This window comes from Chenopodium quinoa, unplaced genomic scaffold, assembly GCF_001683475.1.
Source record: "Chenopodium quinoa cultivar QQ74 unplaced genomic scaffold, ASM168347v1, whole genome shotgun sequence".
Taxonomy (NCBI): domain Eukaryota; kingdom Viridiplantae; phylum Streptophyta; class Magnoliopsida; order Caryophyllales; family Amaranthaceae; genus Chenopodium; species Chenopodium quinoa.
Window position 1 is genome coordinate 1,830,001 of NW_018742907.1, and position 24,727 is coordinate 1,854,727.

Below are 24,727 nucleotides of genomic sequence, written 5' to 3' on the forward strand. Positions count from 1 at the left end.
AATTTCCAAGATACTTCAAGATGGTTGAGACTAATTATGACAATAGACACAAACCATAAGGGGAAATGGCAATGGTTACTTACATCCAATTCAGGTTTGACAACATCGAGCGATTGAAGTACAATTAGCATCCTCTCATATTCATGCTGTGCCAGTTTAAGCTCCTTACTGAGCAGTAATACCTGCATGAATTATTTAATGCACTCTAAGAGCTAGCAAATGAACTTCAAAAAACTAATACACTCGTGAAAACAGAATCAAAATTTAATCCTTTTCATCTTCTACTAGAATTTAATAGTTACGCAGTACATATGATAAAATTTTAAGCTTTTCCATCTTCACTTGAATTAATAGTTACATAGTACTTATGATAATGCATTGAATCAAATTGAATAGGTAACTTAGAAATGAAAGCAGATTCACAAATAGCCAGCTTTCTTGCAGTATTTTCTGCCTTTCTAGGGATAGAAAGATTGATTTTAGTCTAGTTTAAAGTTGACTATGAATTGTATGGAATCCAGAAAATGGAAAAAAAAAATAATAATAATAAAAAAATAAAAAAAAAAATACAACATTATTCAGTGAAAATATCAGGCATTTCATATACCTTGTTATTGAGCTCTTCCTCAGCCTTCTCGTATTCTAAACATCTGAAAAATACAACTAAATTATAAAACCAATACAAAAAGAACCTCAAACAAGAAATGGTTAAATAATTATTTTTGAAAATCTTACTTTGCGAGAAGGTTCTTATTTTCCTGCATCATTACCACCGCCCCTTTTTCATTCATCAGGTTGGCAGCCAGAGAGGCAGGCTGTAAGAGAGGCATGACTTAGTATTGCAACTATATGGCTAGTTTGCCTACCCATATTTAAATTTATAATCTCTCAGCTACAGAGCCAAAACTCGGCTTTGCTATGTGCCAGACCATCAGTGTTTCTATTTACACCTATGTTTGAATTCTTAATCAAGAAAATAAATTATTAAAAAATAAAAAACAAAAACAAACAACCTGAACTTCCACAGAGCAACCAGCGTTGTTAATGTCAGATTCAGTTCTGACATGCACTCTCCCCTTGTCAAGAGCAAACAAAACATTTTCTTGCGTCCTCTTAATACCTGCAAAGACAACGGCAATAGGCATACACAGAATTGGCTGCAGATGGGAAAATCTGAAAGAAGTGCTATATATTACCACGCTGTTGGATGCTTTGATCTCTTTGAAAAACAGATTCAGCAAGCAAATTAACCACAGGATCAGCCTGATGAATTGGTGCTCGACCAAAATTCAAACTTCTATTTGTTTCAAGAGGTTCATGTCTAGCATTACTTAGGCACACATCAGATAAGTCTAGTGAAGATACAGGTGCTCGAATTGGTTTTTTAATTTGATAGCCAATAAGTCCACAGTGAAAATCCCTACAATTCATTCCATAATGTCCATTAAATAAAATTAGTTCATTGACCAATAAAATCTGATACCACAAGTACTTACCAAAAGTACTACTTTGGTCTCTATTTTACAGTGTCATGAAAAGTTACGAACTAGACAATTTTTCTTTCAGTTGGTTTGAGATGAAATAGACCTCAAAAGTCATAAATAAGAAGATATAAGAGGGGGGGGTACAAGATTGTCTAACAACTGTACCATCATCAACACAAGAAACCCCCCAAACCAGAAAATCCAGACCCACTTAACAACGTATGAGAGGAAGATACAAATAGGGTTAGGCTTCAGCTATGGTACTACAATACATACCAAATAAAACAAAATAAAATAAATCTACACATGTATACCTACCAATATTCCCATGTCATGTCCTTCAATCGAGCTTCGAGCTTTAGAAAGAGGGAAGTCCTCTCAAAATCTTGCTTGTTATGAGTAGGCTCTATAAAGTTCGCTTCCAAGACCCCTGAAACATTTAATAATATACCTTTATGCATACACTCCAAAACTCGCATATTACTGCAGAACAATGTGAAGCAAATAACTCACCTACAACACCTCTTCCTCTACTCCTATCGTAGCTTACAACTTGCCAATATGGCTGCAAAGGAAAGCTTTAAGTTCAAAGTTTTTTCAGCCTTATATTTTTCATTTTTCAAAAAAAAATATAAATAAATTGTATTCTCCCAGTTTATTTTTTACTGGCTGACTGCACTATGAAACCTGATTTCTGTGTGCGTGCACAAGTACAATCACTCGTGCCTACACTTGTGTGATCCCACAGATAACTCGCTCCCTTAAATGGAGATTAATGGTGTTTACCAGTATAAGACGGTTTTTATGATAAACACAGAAGCCATGGATGTTGACATGAGGAGCTTCCTTGATAAACCCTATTGTTGCTAATACTTCAGCCTGCAAAGTTTATTCAGAAATACATAGCATGCAATAGAATAAGAATATGTAGATGTATAACAGAACCATGTGCCACTGATATCAACACAAATTGTTCCAAAGGGAAAATGTAGCTTATTGACTAATATCAATTAGCAAGAGAGTGATATGTGCGAAACTTAGAGAATGTCCATGAGAGAAGTCAAAGAATCTTCATGCATGCTAAATCAGCTACAACGCTAACTCTCAAAATTAGATGATCAAACTGTACTTATGCCCACTATTCATAGATCTTAAGTCGAAAGAAGTAAACAGAAGTCACACTGCATGGGAAATTCCAGAATTTCAGAAATTAAGAAAATGAGCATCACTGGACACATTTTCGAGTAAATTAAGAACCAATCAGAGTAAAATTTCACGGCAGAGGAAGTTCAAAATATAGAGAACAAGGCTCTTCTGTGGGGTTTTTTTTTTTTTTTTTTTTGGTCTTATGTCTAATGTGCACTTACATGAGCGTGCTTTCATCCATTTCATATTTAGGAATCTCTATGTTTTCCACAATTCCATCTTTAGGAATGTCTACAGTAATCCCTTAAACATTTTGGTGAAAATAGAGTTTGTGCTTAGTTTGAAGGTTTCGTTAGTGGAATCACAAGGCATTGAATTATATTTCCAAACAACCTTGTTCTTCATGAGGATGATTTTTTTTTCATGCAAAATTATCTTCTTCACTAAATACTCTATTGCTTAACATTTTTAATACAAAATTCAAACCAGGCAGCCCATATCTTCCAATTACAACTAAATATTAAACAAAATTGTGGATCAGAGTGCAACCATGTGCACAAAATTGGAATAAAGAACCAGGATAAGTTAATACACATGAAGATACCTCCTTAGTGCCCCCAGTGTGAGGTCTGTACAGGATGAACTCTGGATATTTGAGATCACTTGCTACACTGTGATGCTCCACCGCTTTCCCACGCAGTACAATAGTGAAACTCTGTGGAATCCTCAAGTATAAGATGGACAAGTATACCTGACAAGGATAAGAATTGTAAGTCTGATATCTTGCATGATTTGAGGAGACGAGGACCATGTCAAACAAAGACTTACTCGGAGGGAATAATGGTATCGGATGCCAGTATGCTCTTCAATTGTTGAATTTTTCATTTTTATATTCTTAAAATCATCAGAACCTTGCAGGCAAATATCCTGCAACCAATGGTTACAAGTAACGAGGAAAACTAATGAAATCCACTATACCTCAGCAAATTGAGGGGAGAGGTTGAGAGGGTAAGTATTAACCTGAGGATCACTGTCAAATTCAAACTCCAGAGTCTCGTCATCAGTAAACCATAAATTGAAAACAACAACTTTAGTTCCATGAGATCCAATGTCATCAAACTGCCGTAAAACCCAAGTACAAATGAAGCTTATTAGTACTCGAAAAGCACATAGTACTCAAAAAGCACTATCACAGTGGAAACCTAAACTTATGTTACATTTTCTTATATCGTGTAGTTAACCGATAACTGTCCATAAGCTTGCAGAGGCCAGTAGCCTTTGCAAGTCCATTAGATACTGGTAGCTAATATAAGAACACTTCATTGTGTGCAGTCACAGTTGTCAGAGCCAAAAATCAAGAATTAGGTGGATCAAAATGGCTTGAGATTGACTTTCATCAAGATAAGATACAAAGCAAGCGAGGTCAAGCACAACACCCTTGTAAAGAGGTGAGAAAATAACCTGCTTCATAAGGTCCATCTCATTGCAATATGGTGACCACTGCAAGATGATGGACTTACTCGACTGAAATTGCTCTCCGTGGTAGTGAGGTAGAGGTATGAAGGTGTCAGTTGACTCGTTGTACTCGTAATCAACCTAGAACAGCAACTCGTAGTCAAGGCCACTGTAATTGACTAAAACTCTAAAAGTACATAGAAGACAATTTTGGGGAAAAAATGTGCACTAAACTTGGAACTCTAGACCAGGGATCATCACAAGTAAGGCTTTAGATGGCCTTTTCCAGCTCACTAAATTGACTCTCATTAATCACTTCTGTTTCAAAAGGATTACAGTAACTGAAACTTTTTACCAAAACCCTATTTGACATCTGTCTCAAATGCATACAAATAATAGGCATGTAGAATTCCATTTCTAATGTAATACCTCAGGGTTGACAAATTTAAAAAAAAAAATTGCAGCACCAGGCCACATACTAATTCCAGAGCAATAACATGATATAAAGTTATACTTAGACTAAGATAAGACTTCCTTTTGATAATCTTGTATATTTTGATAAAAAGAACTAGGCTTTAAGAGAATTACTATAAATTGTAATATAAACTATTTTCTTATGTAGAGAAGTATTATTCAAAATGTACTTTAAGGTATTTCAACGAAGAAATAAGTGTTATTTGCCCAAAGAATGTTTACATCTTTAATCCGTTTAGTGAAAGAAACGACTGAAATAAGATCAAGTTTTGCAAGAAAGTGGAGACTATCTAGATAAAGAAACATTTTTTTTCTAAAAACAATGCATTGAATGTAAAATTAACCTTTTTTTTTTTGGCAAAGCAATGTAAAATTAACTATTTGTTAAAATGTACGTACAAAAATTAAGTAAAAAAAAAAGTCAACTGAGCATAATGAGGCAATAAGTACAATCAAGAACAGTGTGCCAGTACTCACCATAGGTACTACTATCCTATCTAGGCCGTTCTGAGACAAGTATGTATAAGAAAGGAGACCAATGCTTTGAGTAATTGTCCTGATTATGAAAGAAACACCCATCTCAATCAGCATAATCCACAATACCGTTATTACTTAGAAATTCAAGCAGCCGAATACGATAGGGAGAAAAATCTGAAAGGTTTGTATTATAAATATTTCATGGAGAAGAATAACCTCCACCCCTGCGTAAATTTCTTTTGCATCACATGAACCACATTTTAAAATTAAGTACAGGATGCCCTTTGGAATTTTAATGAGATGGCAGGAGATAACATTGTATGGTCTTGGATCATTGCTTCCTCCCCTCACAAAAAAGGTGATTGCCATTTTTTTTTAGAAGTAAATACTGTCAAGGGAGGGTGCAATGGTGCAGGACCATGCAAACATTTTCTCAACTTTGATCATGTTCTTAATAATCAGACTGCAAAAGATGAAAACCCTAAGGCCAAGTTATTGAGCAAAAACATATAATTCACACCACAGTTATGTTATTGGAAGTTTCAAGTGAGGCCAAACAGAAAACCAATTATCTGCATGGTTTTGGCACACCACTGAAATATTATGAGACAATACAATGACACATGTCATTACTTTGAGATATCCTAGCATATAATATGAATTGTGAAGATACAACCAAACCAATTTTAGACATAATTGACTACAACTCGAAGGCAAACACACCTGTTGTTTACATGGCGACTGAAGACAATTACATCAGCTCCAAGTCTCATTGTGCTAGTCTTGAATCCATTTCCATCTAAAAAGCTATGAGTTAAATAAACCATTAAAGAGAAAAGAGTGAGATTCTACAAATTATTGAATTGAACATACATCTTCCAATTGCAGATTTAGATTTCTTGTCTGAAAATCCAAAACTCATACAGCGCCGAATTGCCTCTGGACTCATTCCACCTCCATTATCTGCCAAATGATATCAAACTTAGCAACACATAGTTCTCCTTGAGAATGATTAAAATGATCCGAAAAAGAAAAGTATCTGCAATACTAATTGAATCAATATACCTTGAAAGAACAAAGATGGACTCCCATCTCTTGGATTTGAAATTTTATCAATAATGACCTGAGAAGCTCCATTTTGTATCTTTAAAATGAGCAAACACAAAATGAAAATACTTGAGTAAAAACATGATATTTTCCAAACAGCAATTCACAGACAGAGAATAGCTTAGAAGATAATTTAACTATACAGAATGTACTATTGAGCTTTCTTCAGCCTTAAAAAGGTGTGCATAAAGGACAAATCAACTTTTCAACCAGGACAAAGGATACAGTTTAAGCATCTGAAAAGATTACCTCATCAATTGCATTGTCGAGAAGTTCGGCAATAGCTGCATAAACAGTCAGCTAATGAATAAGATATACTGAGATAGTAAATAGATGGTAAGACACTCCAACAGCCAAAAAAACCCACAATATAGTACAAACTGCTAGTCCACAAGCTGAAGATACCTCCAAAAGCCCACTTATGAGAAGTGGCATTTGAATGAAGGAACTTGGGATGAACATGCAAATAGTTATTTCTATCTGCAAAATACAGTATGGACATGTTAGAGACCTTCATACATAAGACATCAAACCCCATTGAGTGGAGATTTTGGTATATCGCCAATAGCTTCACCAATGAGTGACATTACTAATAAACACAATTTAAATCTAACAGTATAAGCTAATAAATATTGATGACTAACTTTGGTCCCGAGACTTGGAAACAAACTCGTCGTCATAGTTTCCAGCTTTCCAGAATTGTCGGCAGAGGGGTGCTGGACATAAAGGTGGTGCAGAGAAACTGGTATTATCAACTAGAGGTTGGGCATCCAACCCTGGACGGACCAGATAAGGCATGTGAGATTCTTCATGTTGAATTAAAGGTCTATTGCCTTCTGATTCGGACTTCACATAAATCATACCACCTTCTCCCATTCTTTTCACCAGTGTATATGTCAATGGACAACCTAAAGCTCACTGAACATCAAAAACACAGGGCTACAAAATTAGCAATGTTTAATCAGTATCTAAAAAAAAAAGAAGATTTACAGACAATAATAATTAGAAAGCAACTACCATACAACAGTCCCCCCTCCTCCCCCATAGTATCTCAAAATTCAACTTTGGCTCCATCAACTTTATTAGAAAGTTAGAATTGCCCGCTCCACAACTTATTACAAAGACCTTTCTGCCTCTCATGGTTCATGCGGTGAAATCTAAAGGCACTAAACAATATCAATCTATAAAGTAATAATTCGCAGTTCCAATTCTAAATGTATTGGTCCCATTTTCAACATCAACTCGTGCCTTTGAGTGAATTCATTTTGTCAGAACAAACGTATAAAAAGGGTGGGATTTGGACTGTGCAGATCATCCACGCCAATACAAGGGCATTCACAGCCAGCGTGAAGATGAAGAGAAAGAAAATGAACAAGGTTTAGTTATAAAAAGAGTTGAAAGAGCACTGGTGAAGCAAGATGAAGGGAAATAGTCTTGATTATAATATCACTAAATTCTTTCATTTTCATCATATTCTTGATAATGTTGATAAATAAGGAACTTTCTAAATATGAGTAGTTCATCAACCCACTTTAGACAAATATATAACTAAGGAACTTTCTAAATATAAGTTCATGGATATAGTATGAGAGTTAGAAATTTAGAATGGTGATAACTAAAATGTTTAAATCATATCTCTAATACGGTAATACCTACATGTTTGGTTTATAGTATGAAACTCAAACCCTCGACTCTTTTTCCTGTCTCTTCTCTCTAATACCCAAGGCCAAACCCACCTCCCTCCAATGTATTTTATGTATGGGAACTCAACATCAATGTATAGGAACTCAATATTACTAACAAAGAAGATGCATGACAATAAATCAACTATAATAATATTCTACGATGTACTCCACAATACAAAGGTCTCATGTTTTCATAGATAGTATCACATCTTGGTTCAGTTTCCATAACATATTCACTCAGGATGAATGATAAATTAAGGGACACTACTATTACAAAGGATTTACATATATCCATAAAATTATTTCAAATGCTAAATCATCACAAGTCGGGGCAACATGATGCAACTATTTTTTTATTAGAGTAGCTATAATACTAATAGTTTACTCTATTTGTTCCTTAAAGATTACCCCGTATGAAATGTTACTTTTTAAATTAATGGACATCCTATGACTATTTATATTATGGGTCAAACTTAAAGGGACAAACTAAAAAAGAAACACAGGCAATCTTAGAGGGTCTGAGGAAATACTATACAACAAACCAATTTTGACACCAATAAAATAAAAAATAAAAACAGTTGATAATTGCAATGATCACAAACAAAAAGCAACAACCATGCAAACTATAGATTGTAATCTTATACAATTTAGATTTAAGATTTTCAGAGTTTCACCTGCAAACAAATGTGAGCCTATGTCCAAAAACCTGCACATTAAAAACCCAACAAATTGATCACAAAATTAGCAAACCAATCAAAAAACCAAATCCCAAAAGATGGTAAAATTAACAGCCAAACCATCAACAACTTAATCATCAACAATGCAACCAAACCATCAACAAACCAATATCATCGACAACTTAATTATCAACAATGAATCTAACTACAGTGAGTTGCACAACCTGAATTTGCATGTTGGATGGACGAAAAGTAGAGAGACAATGGAGGAGTAACAGTAAATTACCCAATTACCCTTCTCCTTTGTCACGAGATACATGTCTATATATGGAAAGAGGGTCACGTGATTCCCAAGATAATTTGGTTTTCCTGTTTTCATGAAATCGAAAAAATGGAGAAGTTTGATCTTGTGGAGTAAATGGGTTTTATTAATGAATAGCAGGAGTAGGACATGAAGAATATATACCAAAGTGGCTTGTCTTGCTAATTTGGTCGTGTTTGATTATATCATATGGTTCATTACACCAACTTTATTACAATATTAATGGTTAACAATTAATATTGGTGGTTGTTTAATTACTATTAGTAATAGTACCTCTATCATTTCGCAGTACCATTAGACAACTTGGTACTATTAAACCGCAATTTCTAAATTTAGGTTGGAGAAAAAGTGAAGAGAAGAATGAATTTGAAATTCTGATTTATTTTTTTTTTTTGGTTCAATTTTATTACATAATCTCACATTCTCACCAAATATGTTATTTTGTTTTACACATATGTTATTTCCCTTTATTTGTTATAATAGGTACTTGGAATACTCTTGGACTGCCTTATACTAAATTACTAATTGAGTAAATGGACATTTCAGCAGACTTTTCAGCTATACATGACTTTAACAATTTGACTAATGATATTATGCAAGAGGAAATCCTTGCAAAAATGGTAAATTTTTATTAACATAATGAATTAATGATACACTAATGATACATAATGATACATTGTAATGTACAATGCTACACTCCTACACTTTCCTAAATTTCACTTGCAAAAACAATACAATGAGAATCAAAGGCCTCAACTCTGCAAGCTTGCTATCTCCTGCATCATCCCTAAGCTAACTAGCCTCACTGGCCATGATACTCATTTAGCAGCTAATACCAGTGCAGGGCAGTGCCTGCCTGCTCGACATCTCCAACAGCAACTCTGATGAAACATTTCACAGGGAGACTTAACTCTCCCCAATTAACCGTATTATTTCCTTTATCTTGGTTTCATTGTAGAATAAAATTGCCAACCAGCCACAGAATAGTCTGTCATCGATTGCATCAGACAGGTACCTGCTTTTTCAGCCATGAATATGAGCGTCAAACAGTTCACAAAAGTTTTCTAACATGCAAGAATTAAATGAAAGGCAATGGAAAATTGACATAAAATAAGAAACTTTGACTGCTTTAACAATCCATAAATTAACAAAGACAATTGGGTCAGCAGATTACTAGTGTGCACAGTAAAAAGCCGTGATTGCCTCCTTGAACCTCAGTTAACATACCTCTGATACTAAATTCTTTTTAATGATAAGCAAAATAACCAAAAACATTGATTCTATTTTGTTCTGAAAAAATAAAATTCTAATCTATTTTCCTTTTGCAGTTAAAAATGGTCTGCAGTATTTCTAGATCTTACAAGATACTGTAGTAACTACATCTCTTCTTTTTCTTGTTTGACATTAGCAAAAGCAGAAACTAGTTATTACACTGACTTGCAAGGGAAGAATAACATATTTGCAACAATAAGTGCCTATCCACTTCCACAAATGCCACCTTGATAGCCAATACCAATTAAATTGTTGGCCAGCTGTTGAATTTCATGTTCAAGGACTACAGATATAGTAACTACATCTACAACAAGATGATCTGACAGCATTTGCTTACATTGTTTTCAGGCTTGAAAACCTCAAGTGACCGAAGCTCAGTTAACATTCTCTGATACTCTTGCTGTGCCTCTTCGAGCTCCATTCTAAGCCGTGATGCCTGCACGGGTCATTTAAAGCAGTGTAAGCAAGTACTACACAGTTCATGAAATCCTAGAGTGTATCTAATACATAATAAACTGGTGATTGATCTCAGCATTTAAGAATGCTACATAGTTGGTTGCCAATTGCATGAGATATATTGAAATTTGTGAGCTCCTCAGCTAATTAAAAAAGAAAAACCCAAAAGAAAAGTACATGGTATATAGGAAAAATTGAGGTACTTAATGTACCTTGCACTTGAGTTCTTCCTCAGACTTCTCATATTCTAAGCATCTGAAACATACATAAAGACCATAAGAATAAAATAAGCAATAATAACAAAATTAAGATAAAGTCGAGTATCAGCTTAGCCAGCTTTGATAATATTACAAAACTACAGCTGTCGATTTTTCAAATCTGTCAATGAGAAATGAATGTCTTCTTTTATTTAGTTTATTTGGTAAGACCAACCCTATTGGAACAGGACCACCTGCAAGTTACTAGCTAGCTACACTATTATACTTGTGTGATGCTTTAGAATTCCATAGGTAAATTACCTCTCTCGAAGTTTCCTGTGCTCCTGCCTCAACACCTTAGCCTCCTGTTGACCCAACGGTGCTGCAGCATGAATGACAGGCTGCCAAAGAAGAGTAACCATATTACATTTACCAAAACACTGTTCACAGAAATTAGGTACAACTAAATTAAGATATCATAACCCGTATAGGGTTATTACACATTGGCAGAGCCAAGGGATAGTATAACCCGTATAGGGTAAAGTCATATTGACATATACTGGATCTAGAATCAACTCCTGTGTCTACTGTATGATATTACTTACACATCATCCTTTTGACTTCTCTTGCAACGTATATCAATGTCTCTTCTTCAAATTGAATTTTCCAACCATATTTATCTCCATTCTTTTTCTAACTCCTTTGAAGCATGGATTATCAACTACATTTACACTCTTTGATTTCTAACTTCAATGTTCAATTGCATTACATGGTTATATTTAATTTTTCACATTAGTATCAGAATATAAAAAATGGATGAGTGGACACACAAAGTCCTCTCCCTAATCCACCAGAATCACTCAATGTTTATTATAAAAAAGACAGAATTAGTCGCAAAGCTAACTACAAATCACCAAGTTTTGCAAATGCCAAAATATCATTCACAGTACGTACGTTAGAAATCAAACATCCACATTAAATCAAAATACATAAACTCCAACCTGAATTTCCATAAAACGCCCAGCACTATGAGCAGGTTCCACCCTGCTTTGCCGTCTCCCCCTTCCAAGAGAAGACAAAAGATCATCTTGTGTCCTCTTAGTTCCTGCAAATAAGATCGCAGTAGGCATCAGCATAACTCCCGACAAAAATATCTGCAACCATTGAAAAAAATGAAAAACTTACCACACTGCTGGATGCCGCTTCGAGCGGCTAACAAATCTCCAGCAGGTAAACTGAACACAGGATGAGCCTGACCAACAGGTGATCCACTCACTTTTGAGCTTTTATCCACGCTAATAGGCTGAAGTCTTGCATCATTGGGACTAACATAGAGTGAGTTAGCTGAGGGTACAGGTGCTGGGGCCTTCTTTTTAACCTGATACCCAATAAGTCCACAGTGATGATCCCTACAATATATTCAAGGATGTGCACTGATTAGTAAGTAGTTTATTGAACTCGTTTATGGTGAAAATTGGAGTTCATGTCTATTTTACAGTTTCAGTGTGTCACATAACCAAGGCATGTTTTCTCTCAATCAGCTAAGGATGGAAAAAATCGATAAAAACAAAGCTAAACATAAAAATGATCAATTAAGAATAAGAAATGAAAAGCATGTAATCTAACAACATCATGTTTGTCAAAAAAAAAAAAAAAAAAAAAAAAAAAAACATCATGGACTTCTAATTACGAGATAGTAAATAGATGAAAGGAAAGTACAAAATAGAATCAGACTTTTGCCATTTGTTCTACACTAAACAGAAACCATCGCAAACCTACCAATACTCCCAAGTCATTTCCTTCAACCGAGTTTCAAGCTTTTGGAAGAGCGAAGTCCTTTCAAAATCCTGTTTATTATGAGTGGGCTCGACAAAGTTTGCTTCCAATACCCCTGACAAACAATTCGATAATGATAGAATGAAGTATGCACATAATCCAAACGCACAAATTTTCAGAGAAGTACTTATATATGATGAAGAGAAATTACCTACAACCCCTCGTCCTCTACTGTCTAAATAGCTAACAACATGCCAAAATGGCTGCAAAAAAAAAAAAAAAAAAAAAAAAAAAAAAAGCAAGATAAGGGATAATCAACATGACAAGACTTGCATTATAATCTAAAACAACAAAAACATACTTTGCTTTTAGTAAAGCTCAACCCGAATAAGAAGTATTTAATTAGCTTATACATCCAGAATAAAATTCTTGACAGGGATGGAAAATATACAAGTATATATTTATGTGACACACTAATTATTTTGTCAAAGTGATAGAAGCATTAATCTCACTCATGGCACACAAAAATTTTCAAAAAGTTTACCCATAAACAGATGGACCCATGGTCTTCCAAAAGACCACAACAACTACATTTTTACCAATCTTCTTTTTCCTCTATCACAGTATAAAAATTTGAAATGAGCTAAAAGTACATTATTGTTAAAATGCAAATATTGTTGTGTCGCTGCTCATTACTAAGATTCTAAGAATCACAAGTACACTCAGTTATAAAATACTCCAACACAAGTTACTAGCATGATCACTTGACACTTCGTTTTTCATAAAGATAGAAAGGTTTGACACACTTATATGCATGTGCATGCACGAGCTCACGTGCACAATTGTTCACATACAAAGCTTGGTATCCTAAGAAAAGATTTATGCAGTTTACCAGTATAAGACGGTTCTTATGGTACACATTGAAGCCATGGATATTTACATCAGGAGCTTCCTTCAGAAAGCCTATTGTTGTCAATACTTCCTGAAAGAGTCAAGCAGAAAATTTTAATCATAAAAGAAGCAATATTAAAGCACATATCAAATAAGAAAAATAGGATACTGATACTACTTGCTAACTTTTTAGGGTGACCATATTCTAGGGTTTAATCGCATCAGGTCATGGCCAGTTTTGGGTGGGTTACCACTTACCAGGCCAGGTCAGTTTTTGACAGCTCTAGTTGGGAGGTAGAAGCTCTACTATTGAGCTCCAAGTCCTCCAAGTCTGATAGAGTGAATGACAAGGTATCAGATAGGATTTGTAAACAAAACATATACTCCCTCCGCCCATATCGAGGTGTTCCATATTTTACTTACTATTGTTAGTAAGTTTTGTCACTCCACTTTACAAGAAGTTGAGCACGGCCTTTCCTTAATAGGCTTAATCCACATGTCATTTCCTTATGCAAACTTAAATATGGGACAAAGGGTAAAAGAAGCAACACAGAATGTTCATAAAAAATCTTCATACAATTTACTATGTCATCAGTTATGAAGCATAAGCATGGACTAAAGACACAATATTCAATTGTCATCATCGCATACAATTATACAACAAATCATGTGGCAGATTATAGAATCAAGTGTTACCACTGTTACAGGCCTTACCGCGTTATCAAAGAGTATCAATTCATATCTTTTACATTAGAGTAGGCTGAATGGCCAACATTATATTTTAGTTAGCTAACACTCAATTAAATAGTTGAAACGTTAATGTTTTTTTCTTTTTTTTGCTACTCATCATCCTTTACTTTGTTAAATAATTGAAAAGGACATTTTAAATTGTGATGAATATTACCAAATTCATGAGGAGTTAATTAACAGATAGGTTAGGTCTTTTATAGCATAACAGCACATGACGTTCAGAAATTAATGGGAATTGTTCCACAATAGTCGAATCTCCTGACATTTTCAAAGGTGTTAGTTTCTAATAAATTTACAGACTATCGTTAGTAACCAACTAATAAGGTTTGTTTAAGGATGGGAATAGAAGTTCCATGAAAGCATTTCAGATTTCAGCAGAACTAGAAGACACTATGGCAAAATATGGTCAATATGATTATTGCATCTATGAGGAGTAGAGATGACTTCCACTTCAAGTACATTTCATTCTCTTCGATAAAATCATTTGCAAGGAAATTTTTTATAAAAAAAATAGGTGGGCAATCCATGCCATCCAAAAACTACCAAATGAACATGATAATAAAGAATAATGGAAATATGAAAGCATGATAAGTAACCTCTTTAGTGCCCCCAGTTGAAGGTCTGTACATGATGAATTCTGGATATTTGAGACCATGTGCTATACTGTGATGTTCCACAACTTTCCCACGCAAAATGATACAGAAGTTTTGAGGAATCCGCAAGTATAAAATGGACAAGTATACCTGCAGGTAATACCAAGGTTTGTTAGTCTGATACCTAAATATGGTTAGAAAATAATGAAACTATGTCAAAACCAAGACTTACGCGAAGGGAGAAGCGATATTGATTCCCAATGTGCTCTTCACTTATTAACATTTTTGAATTAATTTTCTTAGTATTCTCAGAATTTCTCAAGCGGATATCCTGTGACCATATAGTAAAGAATTGATTAGATGATACAGTTGAAATTAATTCTATATGGGATCACACACGTTAAAGTATGTGGAGTCAACCTCAGGATTGCTTTCAAAATCGAACTCCAATGTCCCATCATCAGTAAACCACAAGTTAAAGATGATAACTTTAGTTCCATGAGGCCCAATATCATCGAACTGCCATCAAAAATAAAGCAAAAATGTAACTTGTCAGAACTTTGTACAAAAAAGTGTATTCGAGAAACAGTGGAAAGCCACACATACACATGCATATAATTTATCCATATTCAATAATTAACCAACTATATATGAGCTTGCAGATTGTGAACCGTTTAAGTAAGTCATGATGGTGAGATTCAACCAGCTCAGGTTGGACTTAACTTAATCAATTAAAATTGTCCATTGTGGGTCCTTATCAACCCAAAAAATTAATTTTTAAAAAGGAGAATACAGAGGAAGCGAATCCAATATGCAAGGCAGGATAAGATGGTCCAAGAACAATGTCCATCAAGGAGACCAGAGAATCAAAACTGTTAGTAATTTAAAGACAGGACAAGGAAACCAAAGAGATGGTAGATCCAACATGACTAGGCTCAACTTGTTCTCACTACAGACATGAGCCTCAATTTAATGTGTCACTTCAATATTTTTGTACGGTAGGCCAATGGCAGCCAGTGTAACACTTTGTCACATCGCTTGACATGAGCCACAATGATTGAGAGTAGTACTAGGATGGGTGACCTCCTGGGAAGTGCTCATGTTGGTTCATGTAGCCAACCCCACTTAAGGGGTTGGTTCATGTAGCCGACCCCACTTAAGGGATTAAGGCGTTCAATACGTCATACTTGCTTCATTGCAAAAACATGGTGACATTCTTTTTTCTTTTCATGAACAGCCTCTCTAGTCCCTCTAAGTTTAAGATTGCCTCATTGCCCCCATCTTAACCTTCTTAAACCCCCTCATCAAAGACAAATCACACCAGGTGATTAGCTTTTGTAAGATTGCACTAAAACGCTTTATTGACTCTCAGATAGAAATTTATTACTCAAGCAGATTAAACTTTACATGCAATTGGATAAATACTGATGGTGAACTATATGCTTTTCAAAATTACAGTTGTATGTCTTTTAATTTGTAGAGGATTGCTGGTCAGGAAAGTCCTTATTTTAACCAAAAGAGGTCATGGTCTATAATCAATAAAATAAAAAGGACAGATGGCCCACATTTTATTCCAATTTTAATAAAGCCAGTAAAGTCATCCAGAGAAAAAGCATCAAGAGGCTGATAGCTAATATCAGTGGCTCTCGCAACAAAAATGGAAAACCAGTATAGGAAGAAAAAGAATCAATGATATTAGCAGATAATAACATGGAGAGCTCATTGAGCTCGGAAAAGACAGTTATAAATACTACCTCCGTTAAGTATTAGTTGCAACTTTGGAATATTTTATATCTCACAAATAATACCCCAAATTTGCAACTAATACTTAATGAAGGTAGTATTACTTTTTTTCCTGAGAACTACACAGGACTGAGGACATGCTATGAAAGCAATGATAGATATGGCCGCACAAGAAGAATCCTATCAATAACTGAACCCTTAATATAGATATACAGCACAATTTACTACAAGGTCTTGACACAAAATACATAAGCAAAAAAACATGATCAATTTAGCTCCAGAAGACCAATATTATCCACAGTTAAATCAATGAATAAGTTCACTGGCACGTCTACTAAAGAAAGCTATCAAGAAGCAATTAAGTAAAAAAGGAAATAACTTGATTAAAAATTAAAAAACAGACGACTGCAATGCCCAGTTTCAGTTGCGATCTATTGCACACATTTGTGAGATACACCTATCAAGCCTTTACCACGCAGTGGTCTCAGCTACAGTGATGACTGCTAAAAGTAGAGTGTATTGATTCTGGAATCTAAGTCACTATTCTCAAACTCAAGGACTATGTAGATTAATAACATCACCAATAGTGTATTGAGTTGTCTAACCCTTGATTTGACAAGACTTATAAATAGTCATCTAAGACTGTATAAGACTATAAACTAACCTGCTTCATAAGCTTGGCATCAGTTTGATATGGCGACCACTGTAAAATGATGGATAAATTCGACTTAAAATACTCTTCACCATGGCGATACAGAGGGTTGAAGGTGTCAGTTGACATGTTGTACTCATAATCAACCTATCAAAGCAAACAGTTCAATTATTTAGTACCCATAACTCACAGTCAAAGAAAATTTATTTCATGAAAAAGGATCAGATTATCAGAATGCCCAGCTAAGATGATAACCTAACCTTGCGCAAATACTGAACAAAACACCATCCATAATTTATCTTGTACAGTTGCTACTAAATAAAAGCGCAGAAAATTTAACTTAAAACAGAAACAGTTGACATAGAAATGGCTTGTGATATTGATGCAACCCACAGCACTATATAGTATTTTGACAAAAATTTAAAATGATGTATGAATAGAAACTTGTAAGATGATTGACAGCCAACGACATAATTTCATTACTTACCATAGGTACAACTATCCTGTCTAGGCCCGTTCGTGACAAATACGTGTAGGACAAGAGACCAATGCTTTGAGTCAATGTCCTGGTCATGAGAAAAAAAAAACACAAAGAATAAGCATAAGCCCCAAAAGAGGATTGGGACACCTGAGGTGAGAATTCCTACAAATAACAATAGCAGTAACCTATAAGCCCACCATCTGAAAGTTTTTTTTTGCTAGACTCACGATCTTTACACATGTGCCCCTATAAGCTTGTTGTACTTCAAATATTCAATTATTGAATAAACAAATTATATAAAAAACATACTTCCTCCGATATTTTTTAATCACAATTGTTAGAGATCTCGCACTTGCCAATGCATAATTCTTAACACTAATATCTTTAATTATACTTGGGTAAAAATTATAAAAAGTTGATATTTTAAATTTATTTCAAGACAAATCCAACGAAATCCCATATGACTATGTTTTTTCAACTATTAATCACAAAAGACGATCAAAGAAGTGTGTGTGAATAGCGTAAAATTCCAAACATTGTTATTAAAAAAGAATGGAGGAAGTACGATTTTACTAGTTTGAAGAAGAGATAAAAAAATTTTAACTTTTGCTTATTCAAAAAAAAAAAAAAAATAACTTTTGCATGTTATCAGAAGTCCACATTCTCCCCACCCCCACCAACAAAGTCTTAGTCCCAAAATGATTTGAGGTCTGCTAACGACATGAATCGTCATAAGGAACTGTCTGTACAGGAGAAAGAGCATAGCAAGATAACCGATTGCAGGAAAGTAGGAAAAATAAATAGGTTATCAGAAGTTTAGAAACCCCAAAGAGAAACAAACAGAGAAACAATTAATTACCAACATTTAAAAACTGACTTCCAAAATTGTGTACAACCACCACCAACACCCCCCCCCCCCTCTCTTCCCCGGGTAGCCCCCTTCACCACCCTGTGTACAGACGTAGTCCCCTCTATCAGCCCACCATGGGTTTTATCCTCGTACAAGTTCAACAATCCCAATATTTTGTTAAATGATGGCACACAAATTCCCCAAAGCAGGAAATCAACTACTCCCTCCGTTAATTTTTAGTTGCAACAAAGGGGTATTATTTGTGAGACATAAAAATTCCTTTGTTGCAGCTAAAAATTAACGGAGGAAGTAGAAAGTTTTTTGTTAAAACAACGAAAATATTTGCATTCATATGGAAAAAACTGAATTGTTTGACATGTCTAATCACAAGCTAATGAACCAGGCAAGGACTGAGATACCAATTCATCAAATATTTTGAGAGAAATACACAAGTCATAAATAAGTGACTACATTTCATTGGTAACCCTACCGATTGTTGAAATGTCGACTGAAGACTATAACGTCGGCTCCAAGTCTCATGGTGCTGGTCTTAAATCCATTCCCATCTGAAAGGTGAAGAGTCAGCTATCCTATCAATAAAAAGAAAGAAATGAAAAACCTTGGAATTGTAGGTTTAAACTTACATCGTCCAATTGCTGATTTAGATTTCTTGTCTGAAAATCCAAAACTCATACAGCGCCTCATTGCCTCAGGGTCCATTCCACCTCCATCATCTGCCAAAAAGTATCAAGGATATAAAATAAAGAAAGTGCAACTCCCATGAGAAGCACAAAATAACCGACAAACAAGAGGATTCCTAACAGAGCATGAAGAAGGGGGAAGCTTCTTGATTATAAATGAAGATCAACATACCTTGAGTAAGTAAGGCTGGAGTTCCATCCCTTGGATTTGCAATTTTATCTACAATTACATAAGAGGCTCCATTTTGTATCTATTTAATTGAACAAACACAGAAAGAAAAAAAAAAAGGAAAAAAAAAAAGCATATATATAAGTGGAAATGCAAAATCCTTTATATGAAATGTTTCTACCATGAGTATGAGAGTTGCATGTCATATAGACAAATGGCACAAAAAAGTTCTCAATTTTCAGCATATTTTCAAATGTAAATTCCGGGACAGTATTAAAATATGCAAAACAACTTAACACAATTAACAGACAGCCAGTTTTGTAAGTGTTGCTATCCTCTGTAGTGATATACTATTAATCAAGTACAGGGAAGGCAAGGTACTAAAGAATTTGATGTTTTTTCTGCTACTATGAATAGTGAACTAACATTTATACTTTGGATTCTGAACATAAACAACTTCAAGAACTGCCGCAAAGGCGAAAACCAGATATGTTACTACTTAACAATCGAAAGAGTATAAAGTTGTACGTAGTAGTTCATTTTATAATTCTTTGAAGGTTCAATCTATATGAAGGCAAAATCAATATGCCTTGAAATAGAATTTGTTAGAATAGGACATTGTTCAAAGTCTCAATCAACAGTTCAATAGAGAAACAATCCATAGTATTTGGCAAACATTACCTCATCAATTGCATTATCAAGAAGTTCCGCAATAGCTGCACAAATAGCCAACAAACGAAATATCTGATTAAGAAAAAGAAAGCAACAGACAAGACACTCCTATAGACAAATACAATGAAAACTTTATAAAATATAGCAATTCCATAAGCTGAAAACCTCCAAAAGCCCACTTATGAGAAGTCGCATTTGAGTGAAGAAACTTGGGGTGAACATGCAAATAATTTTTGCTGTCTGCAAGCAAAAGACAGGTATATCAGAGACCGTGACGGGAGATTCAGTCAATATGTTAATTAATTAATATTAGTTTAGGTGATCAAAATAACACTATTATTTAATATAAAACAATTGATAGCTAACTTTGAGCTTTAGATCTTGAATCAGGCGCATCTTCATAGTTTCCAGCTTTCCAGAACTGTCGACAAAGTGGTGCTGGACATATAGATGGTACTGATAAAGTAGTATCTTCAACAGATGTTTGAATTATTTCACTGGAGCTACTTTGGACAGTGCTTAAAGCATCTATTATCTCATTGTCTTCAGATTCACAAATTCCAGGTAGATCATCCCACCCTGGTGGGCCCAAATAAGATGAATGGATATCTCCATTTTGGATTAAAAATCCATTGAGTTCTGGTTCTGGTTTCACGTGATTAATTTCAATTTCTCCCATATATAATCAATGTATTAGACAACAGGATGCCTTGTGCTAATTATGGATCAAGGAGACCGGACCTATATCAAGTACACGAGATATAATCGTCAATCACAAGGAGCGCGGCAAAATAAAAGGTTCACAGCCCCACAAAGACTCCAGTACTGAAGAAAAAAAAAAAAATTGCAGTTGATCCTTGCCACAGCTAGTCAGAGATAAGACTCGACTAGAAATTATCATTGTGGTTATGCAAGAATTATAAGAAGATTATTCTGCATTGAGATTAGAGAGAAAGCCTAAAATGAGAAAGAAGAAAGCAAGGTCCTAAATTTCACATATCTGCAAACAGCATACAACGATTCGATTCATGCTTTAGCATACTGTCCCGAAAAAAGAAGTTTCGTCTTAGCCGGATCAACCGGAACAGAAGCATCATAAACCATGAGACCAAAAGGCAGAATACTTTCAAAAAATCAAAGTCAATGTCAAATTCAGGCTTCCCCAGAAAACTAATGCCAAACATAAATCATAACTATACAACATAGAATCAACAACATGAGACTTAAAGAAATACTGAAAACATGACAATGAGTTCATACCCATGAAACATAAATAACTCCCAAGTTTGAATCCACCATCTTACCTGTGCAACACAAACTATTGTTGAAAAACCCTCTAAAATAGCACTAAGGAATCAGGAATGAGTTTAAGAAAGGGAAACAAGGTGAATGGAAACCAAAACCCGTAAATTAACATTAACATAGTTGTTTGTTTTAGAATAAGAAAGGAAATCCTCCCACTCCCTTCAACCACCAGCCTATCCTTCAATCTCCCTTTTGCTGCCGTCACCGCCACCAACGCCCCTCCCTCTTATGCTCGCAATCAATTCCGTGCCTCCCTCTTATGCTCTCTCTTTTCAAAAACAAAAATGCTCTTTAGATCTGGTTTTGTTGTGATGGTTAGGGTTAATTTTAGGGTGCTTAGGGTTGTTTACGGTTGGGCGGTTTTCGAGGTGGATTAAGTGAATTTTCAAGGTAGTGCGGCTAATATAGTGATGCTGGTGGTGGTGGGTTCGGCTCTCAGCCAGTGGTCATTGGGTTTTGGGTGGTAGTGTTAGTAATAGAGTAGGTTGCGTGAGGAAACAGAATAGAAAACCTATAGGGAGTAGGGGAATAAAGATAGATAATTGATTAACGAGGAGGGTAAAGCGAATGATTTAATTTATTTTTTATTCAGAGAGAAACACAGAAGTTAGGAAAGTTTTCTCTAATAACCTAACCTATTAACTTATCAAAATAGAAAGGATAAAGAGTAATTAAATTTTGTTCACAAACAATTAAGGAAAGGGACCATTGAAATTCTCTTACCCTTTTCTAAATAACCCAAACCAAACACTCCATTAGAAAAAAGAAAAAAAACATAGAAGAATGTGACTACGAACACAATACACCTTAAAGGTAAATTCACATAATTTACAAAAAAAAAAATTATTTGAAAAAGGTTCATGAAGTGTATGATGCATATGTTTAGGCATAATTTCAAGTCAAACTCTATAAAGGATCAATCAACCAAGAATTAAACGAGAAAGAAAGTAAATTAATTCAATTAAAGACCACACCACCCCTTAAGTAATCTATTTAAACAGAGCTTAAAGAATTTAATCACCAGCTTTAAAAAAGATTGTTGTTTAATGCAAAACAAACAAAAGAATTTTGATTAATTTGGTTTGAAAATTACATGCTATAACCGTGTGGTTTTCTTCCACTATGTATAAACATAATTCTCCTCGTCAGGTTAGGCCAAGTCCCCAATTCTTATCCTAAAATAGTTAGTATCCTAACAAACTTAGGATGCCAATGTAACACCCTAGAAATTCCTTTCCTTTAAAATACCTGTTTTACCCTTTTTAAAATACAAAAAAAAGGAAAATCTAATACATTATCGCCACCGCGAGAACGGCTAAGACAAATATCAAAGACACATAGCAGAAGACTATCTTTAAAACTCATTAAAATCAAGTCAACTCCAGAAATCAAACCAAACGAAAGTAAAAGTCAAACAAAGTCAAACGAAGTCAACCTACAACTTGGAACCATTGTAGGCCCTTAAACCAAAACACTTAAAAATCCTTTTGCGTTAGTCTCACAATCAACATAAATAATAATAATTCAAAGCAATAGACATATCATATTCTAATGAGAACTAAGCATGATTCACTCTTCTCTCATGCCCCATCATGATTATGCTTCATCACCTGAAAAGCTTCTCTCTACTTATCCCCACTACTCGCTATTAGAAATGGGTCGTCGTAGGGCCAAGGTAAAGACAAGGCCAAACAAACATATAACACACATAATCGGCAAAGTTGAGTACATAAGCGTAATTAGAACACACTAACATGCTTTTATCCTATCAACACACAACTTACCTTGTTGCACCTGTTTACAAGCATACAAACATTCAACACTTAACTAGTCCAATTATTTAGTTGATGACCCATCGAACGGGTTTCCCCCTAACCTGCCCCAATAAAGGGATACTAACACGGGAGCTAACCGTGAGAGTATAATATAACCACTCGTAAGTGGCGGAATTCCTGCGCATAATAAAAAAAGGAAAATATAGCGTCCTGTACTCCAGTAGAAGTTATGGTCAAATATAAAGTCGCATAACTCCCCCCATATGTTCATATTCAAGGTATATACGTTCCAAGAGTTTTGGTGCGTAATCTCTTTCACTTTACGTTACTTACGAATTATTAGACTTGATGATGACTCTCAGCACAACACAAACCAAACACTACAATTTATTCAAGCAATCAAACATTCCGATTAATTCTTGAATAATTAGTGACCACATAAAATTTAATGTTGAACCCTTTTTAAACTACCTCAGTGTCAAAGACACCTTAAACGCATAGTGCGCCACAAATCCTATCTCTCGGTGTAAGAAACACCTTAAGTGCACATAGGCACCAAAATATAATTCAATCCTCGTGTTCAAAGACACTTAAATAGCTCCTTCCTCATGCTTATAGCATCAATAAAATTATATGAACCATAATAAAATTCCTTTTCCATATTCCAAACCAAATTAAACATTTAGTTTAATTAAACATGCTCTCTAACATGCCAATAATAAAAGTATGGTTCAATATCAACATGCCAATATAATTAATTTCAATCACCAAATCACCATAATTAATTCATACATCACCAAACATTCACCGATATCAATCCAATCATAAATTCCATCCAATACCTATCATGATGCTACTTGGAATTAATTAAACAAAGCCTAACATGCTTCTATACACTTAAACTTTACCAAGTACGCGAACGTACCTTGAATACGATCTCAAAATAGCCACGATTACACAAAGTCACTCACTTGGAATTCACCTACAATCCAAAATTATAAAGGAGTATTAATACCTTTCTAACACAAAATTCCAACAATATATACTCTCTTTAAATCACTCAAAACCCTTTAAAATAATTTGAATTTTTATTTAAAACCCTTACTTTATTCCCAATTAAATGGGTAATTAAAGATCTTTTCAAGAAGCTTAGATTAGGCTCACATATAAAATTTCCAGCATTATTAAAACTTATAAAAGTGTTGTAATTTGGTTTTAAAACATTAATTTTAATAATTTCAATCAACCACAATCAAATTCCATTAATAAACATTAATTTAAAAATCTAGGGTTTTCAATTTTGGGGCTTTTTAATTCAAAACTAAAATCTGAAAATTATAAATGAAATACTTGTTATTAAACATCATAAGAATCATCACAAAACCCAAAAACAAAATTATATTTAGGTAGATTTAATTAGAAAAACAATATAAATCCTTCGTTAAAATCAAAAACTGTCCGAAAACCATATTTAGATATTGAATTTGGACACAAGAGGGTAGTGTTCACTACCATAGGTAGTGAGGTTTGTTTAGAATGTCATTTACACACGAAAAACACTATTTTTTTCGTAAAAATCGGACGAGTTAGAATCTAAACGTGATTAAGAAAATTAAG

At 34.5% G+C, this 24,727-nt stretch overlaps 2 protein-coding genes across 7 annotated transcripts in view; both read right to left on the reverse strand.

Moving 5' to 3' along the window:
- Positions 1–9,226, reverse strand: part of LOC110727617 (protein MICRORCHIDIA 6-like) — a 10,497-nt gene extending 1,271 nt beyond the window's left edge. Inside the window, exons 1-21 of one of the 4 annotated variants that reach the window (XM_021907200.1) lie at positions 8,792–9,226; positions 8,503–8,534; positions 6,788–7,061; positions 6,549–6,623; positions 6,393–6,427; positions 6,102–6,180; positions 5,910–5,999; positions 5,760–5,835; positions 5,037–5,115; positions 4,092–4,226; positions 3,651–3,749; positions 3,459–3,557; positions 3,235–3,381; positions 2,271–2,363; positions 1,998–2,049; positions 1,803–1,914; positions 1,197–1,420; positions 1,014–1,120; positions 736–815; positions 608–650; positions 84–182 (exon numbers count right to left, since the gene is read on the reverse strand). In XM_021907200.1, the coding sequence (XP_021762892.1) occupies positions 84–182; positions 608–650; positions 736–815; positions 1,014–1,120; positions 1,197–1,420; positions 1,803–1,914; positions 1,998–2,049; positions 2,271–2,363; positions 3,235–3,381; positions 3,459–3,557; positions 3,651–3,749; positions 4,092–4,226; positions 5,037–5,115; positions 5,760–5,835; positions 5,910–5,999; positions 6,102–6,180; positions 6,393–6,427; positions 6,549–6,623; positions 6,788–7,019 (1,956 nt within the window). In that variant the 5' untranslated portion in view covers positions 7,020–7,061; positions 8,503–8,534; positions 8,792–9,226. Of the gene's footprint in view, positions 1–83; positions 183–607; positions 651–735; positions 816–1,013; positions 1,121–1,196; positions 1,421–1,802; positions 1,915–1,997; positions 2,050–2,270; positions 2,364–3,234; positions 3,382–3,458; positions 3,558–3,650; positions 3,750–4,091; positions 4,227–5,036; positions 5,116–5,759; positions 5,836–5,909; positions 6,000–6,101; positions 6,181–6,392; positions 6,428–6,548; positions 6,624–6,787; positions 7,062–7,160; positions 7,503–8,502; positions 8,535–8,729 lie in introns of those variants that run through there. The other 3 variants (XM_021907199.1, XM_021907202.1, XM_021907201.1) reach the window with 3 other exon arrangements.
- Positions 9,227–9,418: 192 nt separating this feature from the next.
- LOC110727615 (protein MICRORCHIDIA 6-like) lies at positions 9,419–22,325 on the reverse strand. 3 transcript variants are annotated; one of them, XM_021907198.1, is made up of 21 exons: positions 21,335–22,325; positions 20,397–20,771; positions 20,196–20,270; positions 20,040–20,074; positions 19,362–19,440; positions 19,133–19,222; positions 18,979–19,054; positions 17,645–17,723; positions 17,170–17,304; positions 15,183–15,281; positions 14,995–15,093; positions 14,766–14,912; positions 13,421–13,510; positions 12,740–12,791; positions 12,532–12,643; positions 11,938–12,161; positions 11,754–11,857; positions 11,074–11,153; positions 10,768–10,810; positions 10,437–10,535; positions 9,419–9,842 (listed from the first exon to the last, which is right to left on the reverse strand). In XM_021907198.1, exons 2-21 carry the CDS (start codon positions 20,707–20,709, stop codon positions 9,831–9,833), a joined length of 2,043 nt encoding a protein of 680 aa, XP_021762890.1. In that variant the 5' UTR covers positions 20,710–20,771; positions 21,335–22,325; the 3' UTR covers positions 9,419–9,830. The 3 variants fall into 3 exon arrangements, with proteins under 3 accessions (XP_021762890.1, XP_021762888.1, XP_021762889.1); XM_021907196.1 differs by lacking the exon at positions 9,419–9,842 and having other exon boundaries at positions 9,862–10,535; XM_021907197.1 differs by lacking the exon at positions 9,419–9,842 and having other exon boundaries at positions 9,862–10,535; positions 21,291–22,325.
- Between the last annotated feature and the right edge of the window lie 2,402 nt (positions 22,326–24,727).

Coding starts and splice junctions, on each gene's coding strand:
- LOC110727615 (XM_021907196.1), bottom strand. CDS start 20,709: ATGGGAGAAATTGAAATTAATCACGTGAAACCAGAACCAGAACTCAAT. Junction 15,094..15,182: donor ATTTTGAAAGCAATCCTGAG/GTTGACTCCACA, acceptor ATATGGTCACAG/GATATCCGCTTGAGAAATTC. Junction 11,858..11,937: donor AAGCGGCATCCAGCAGTGTG/GTAAGTTTTTCA, acceptor TCTTATTTGCAG/GAACTAAGAGGACACAAGAT.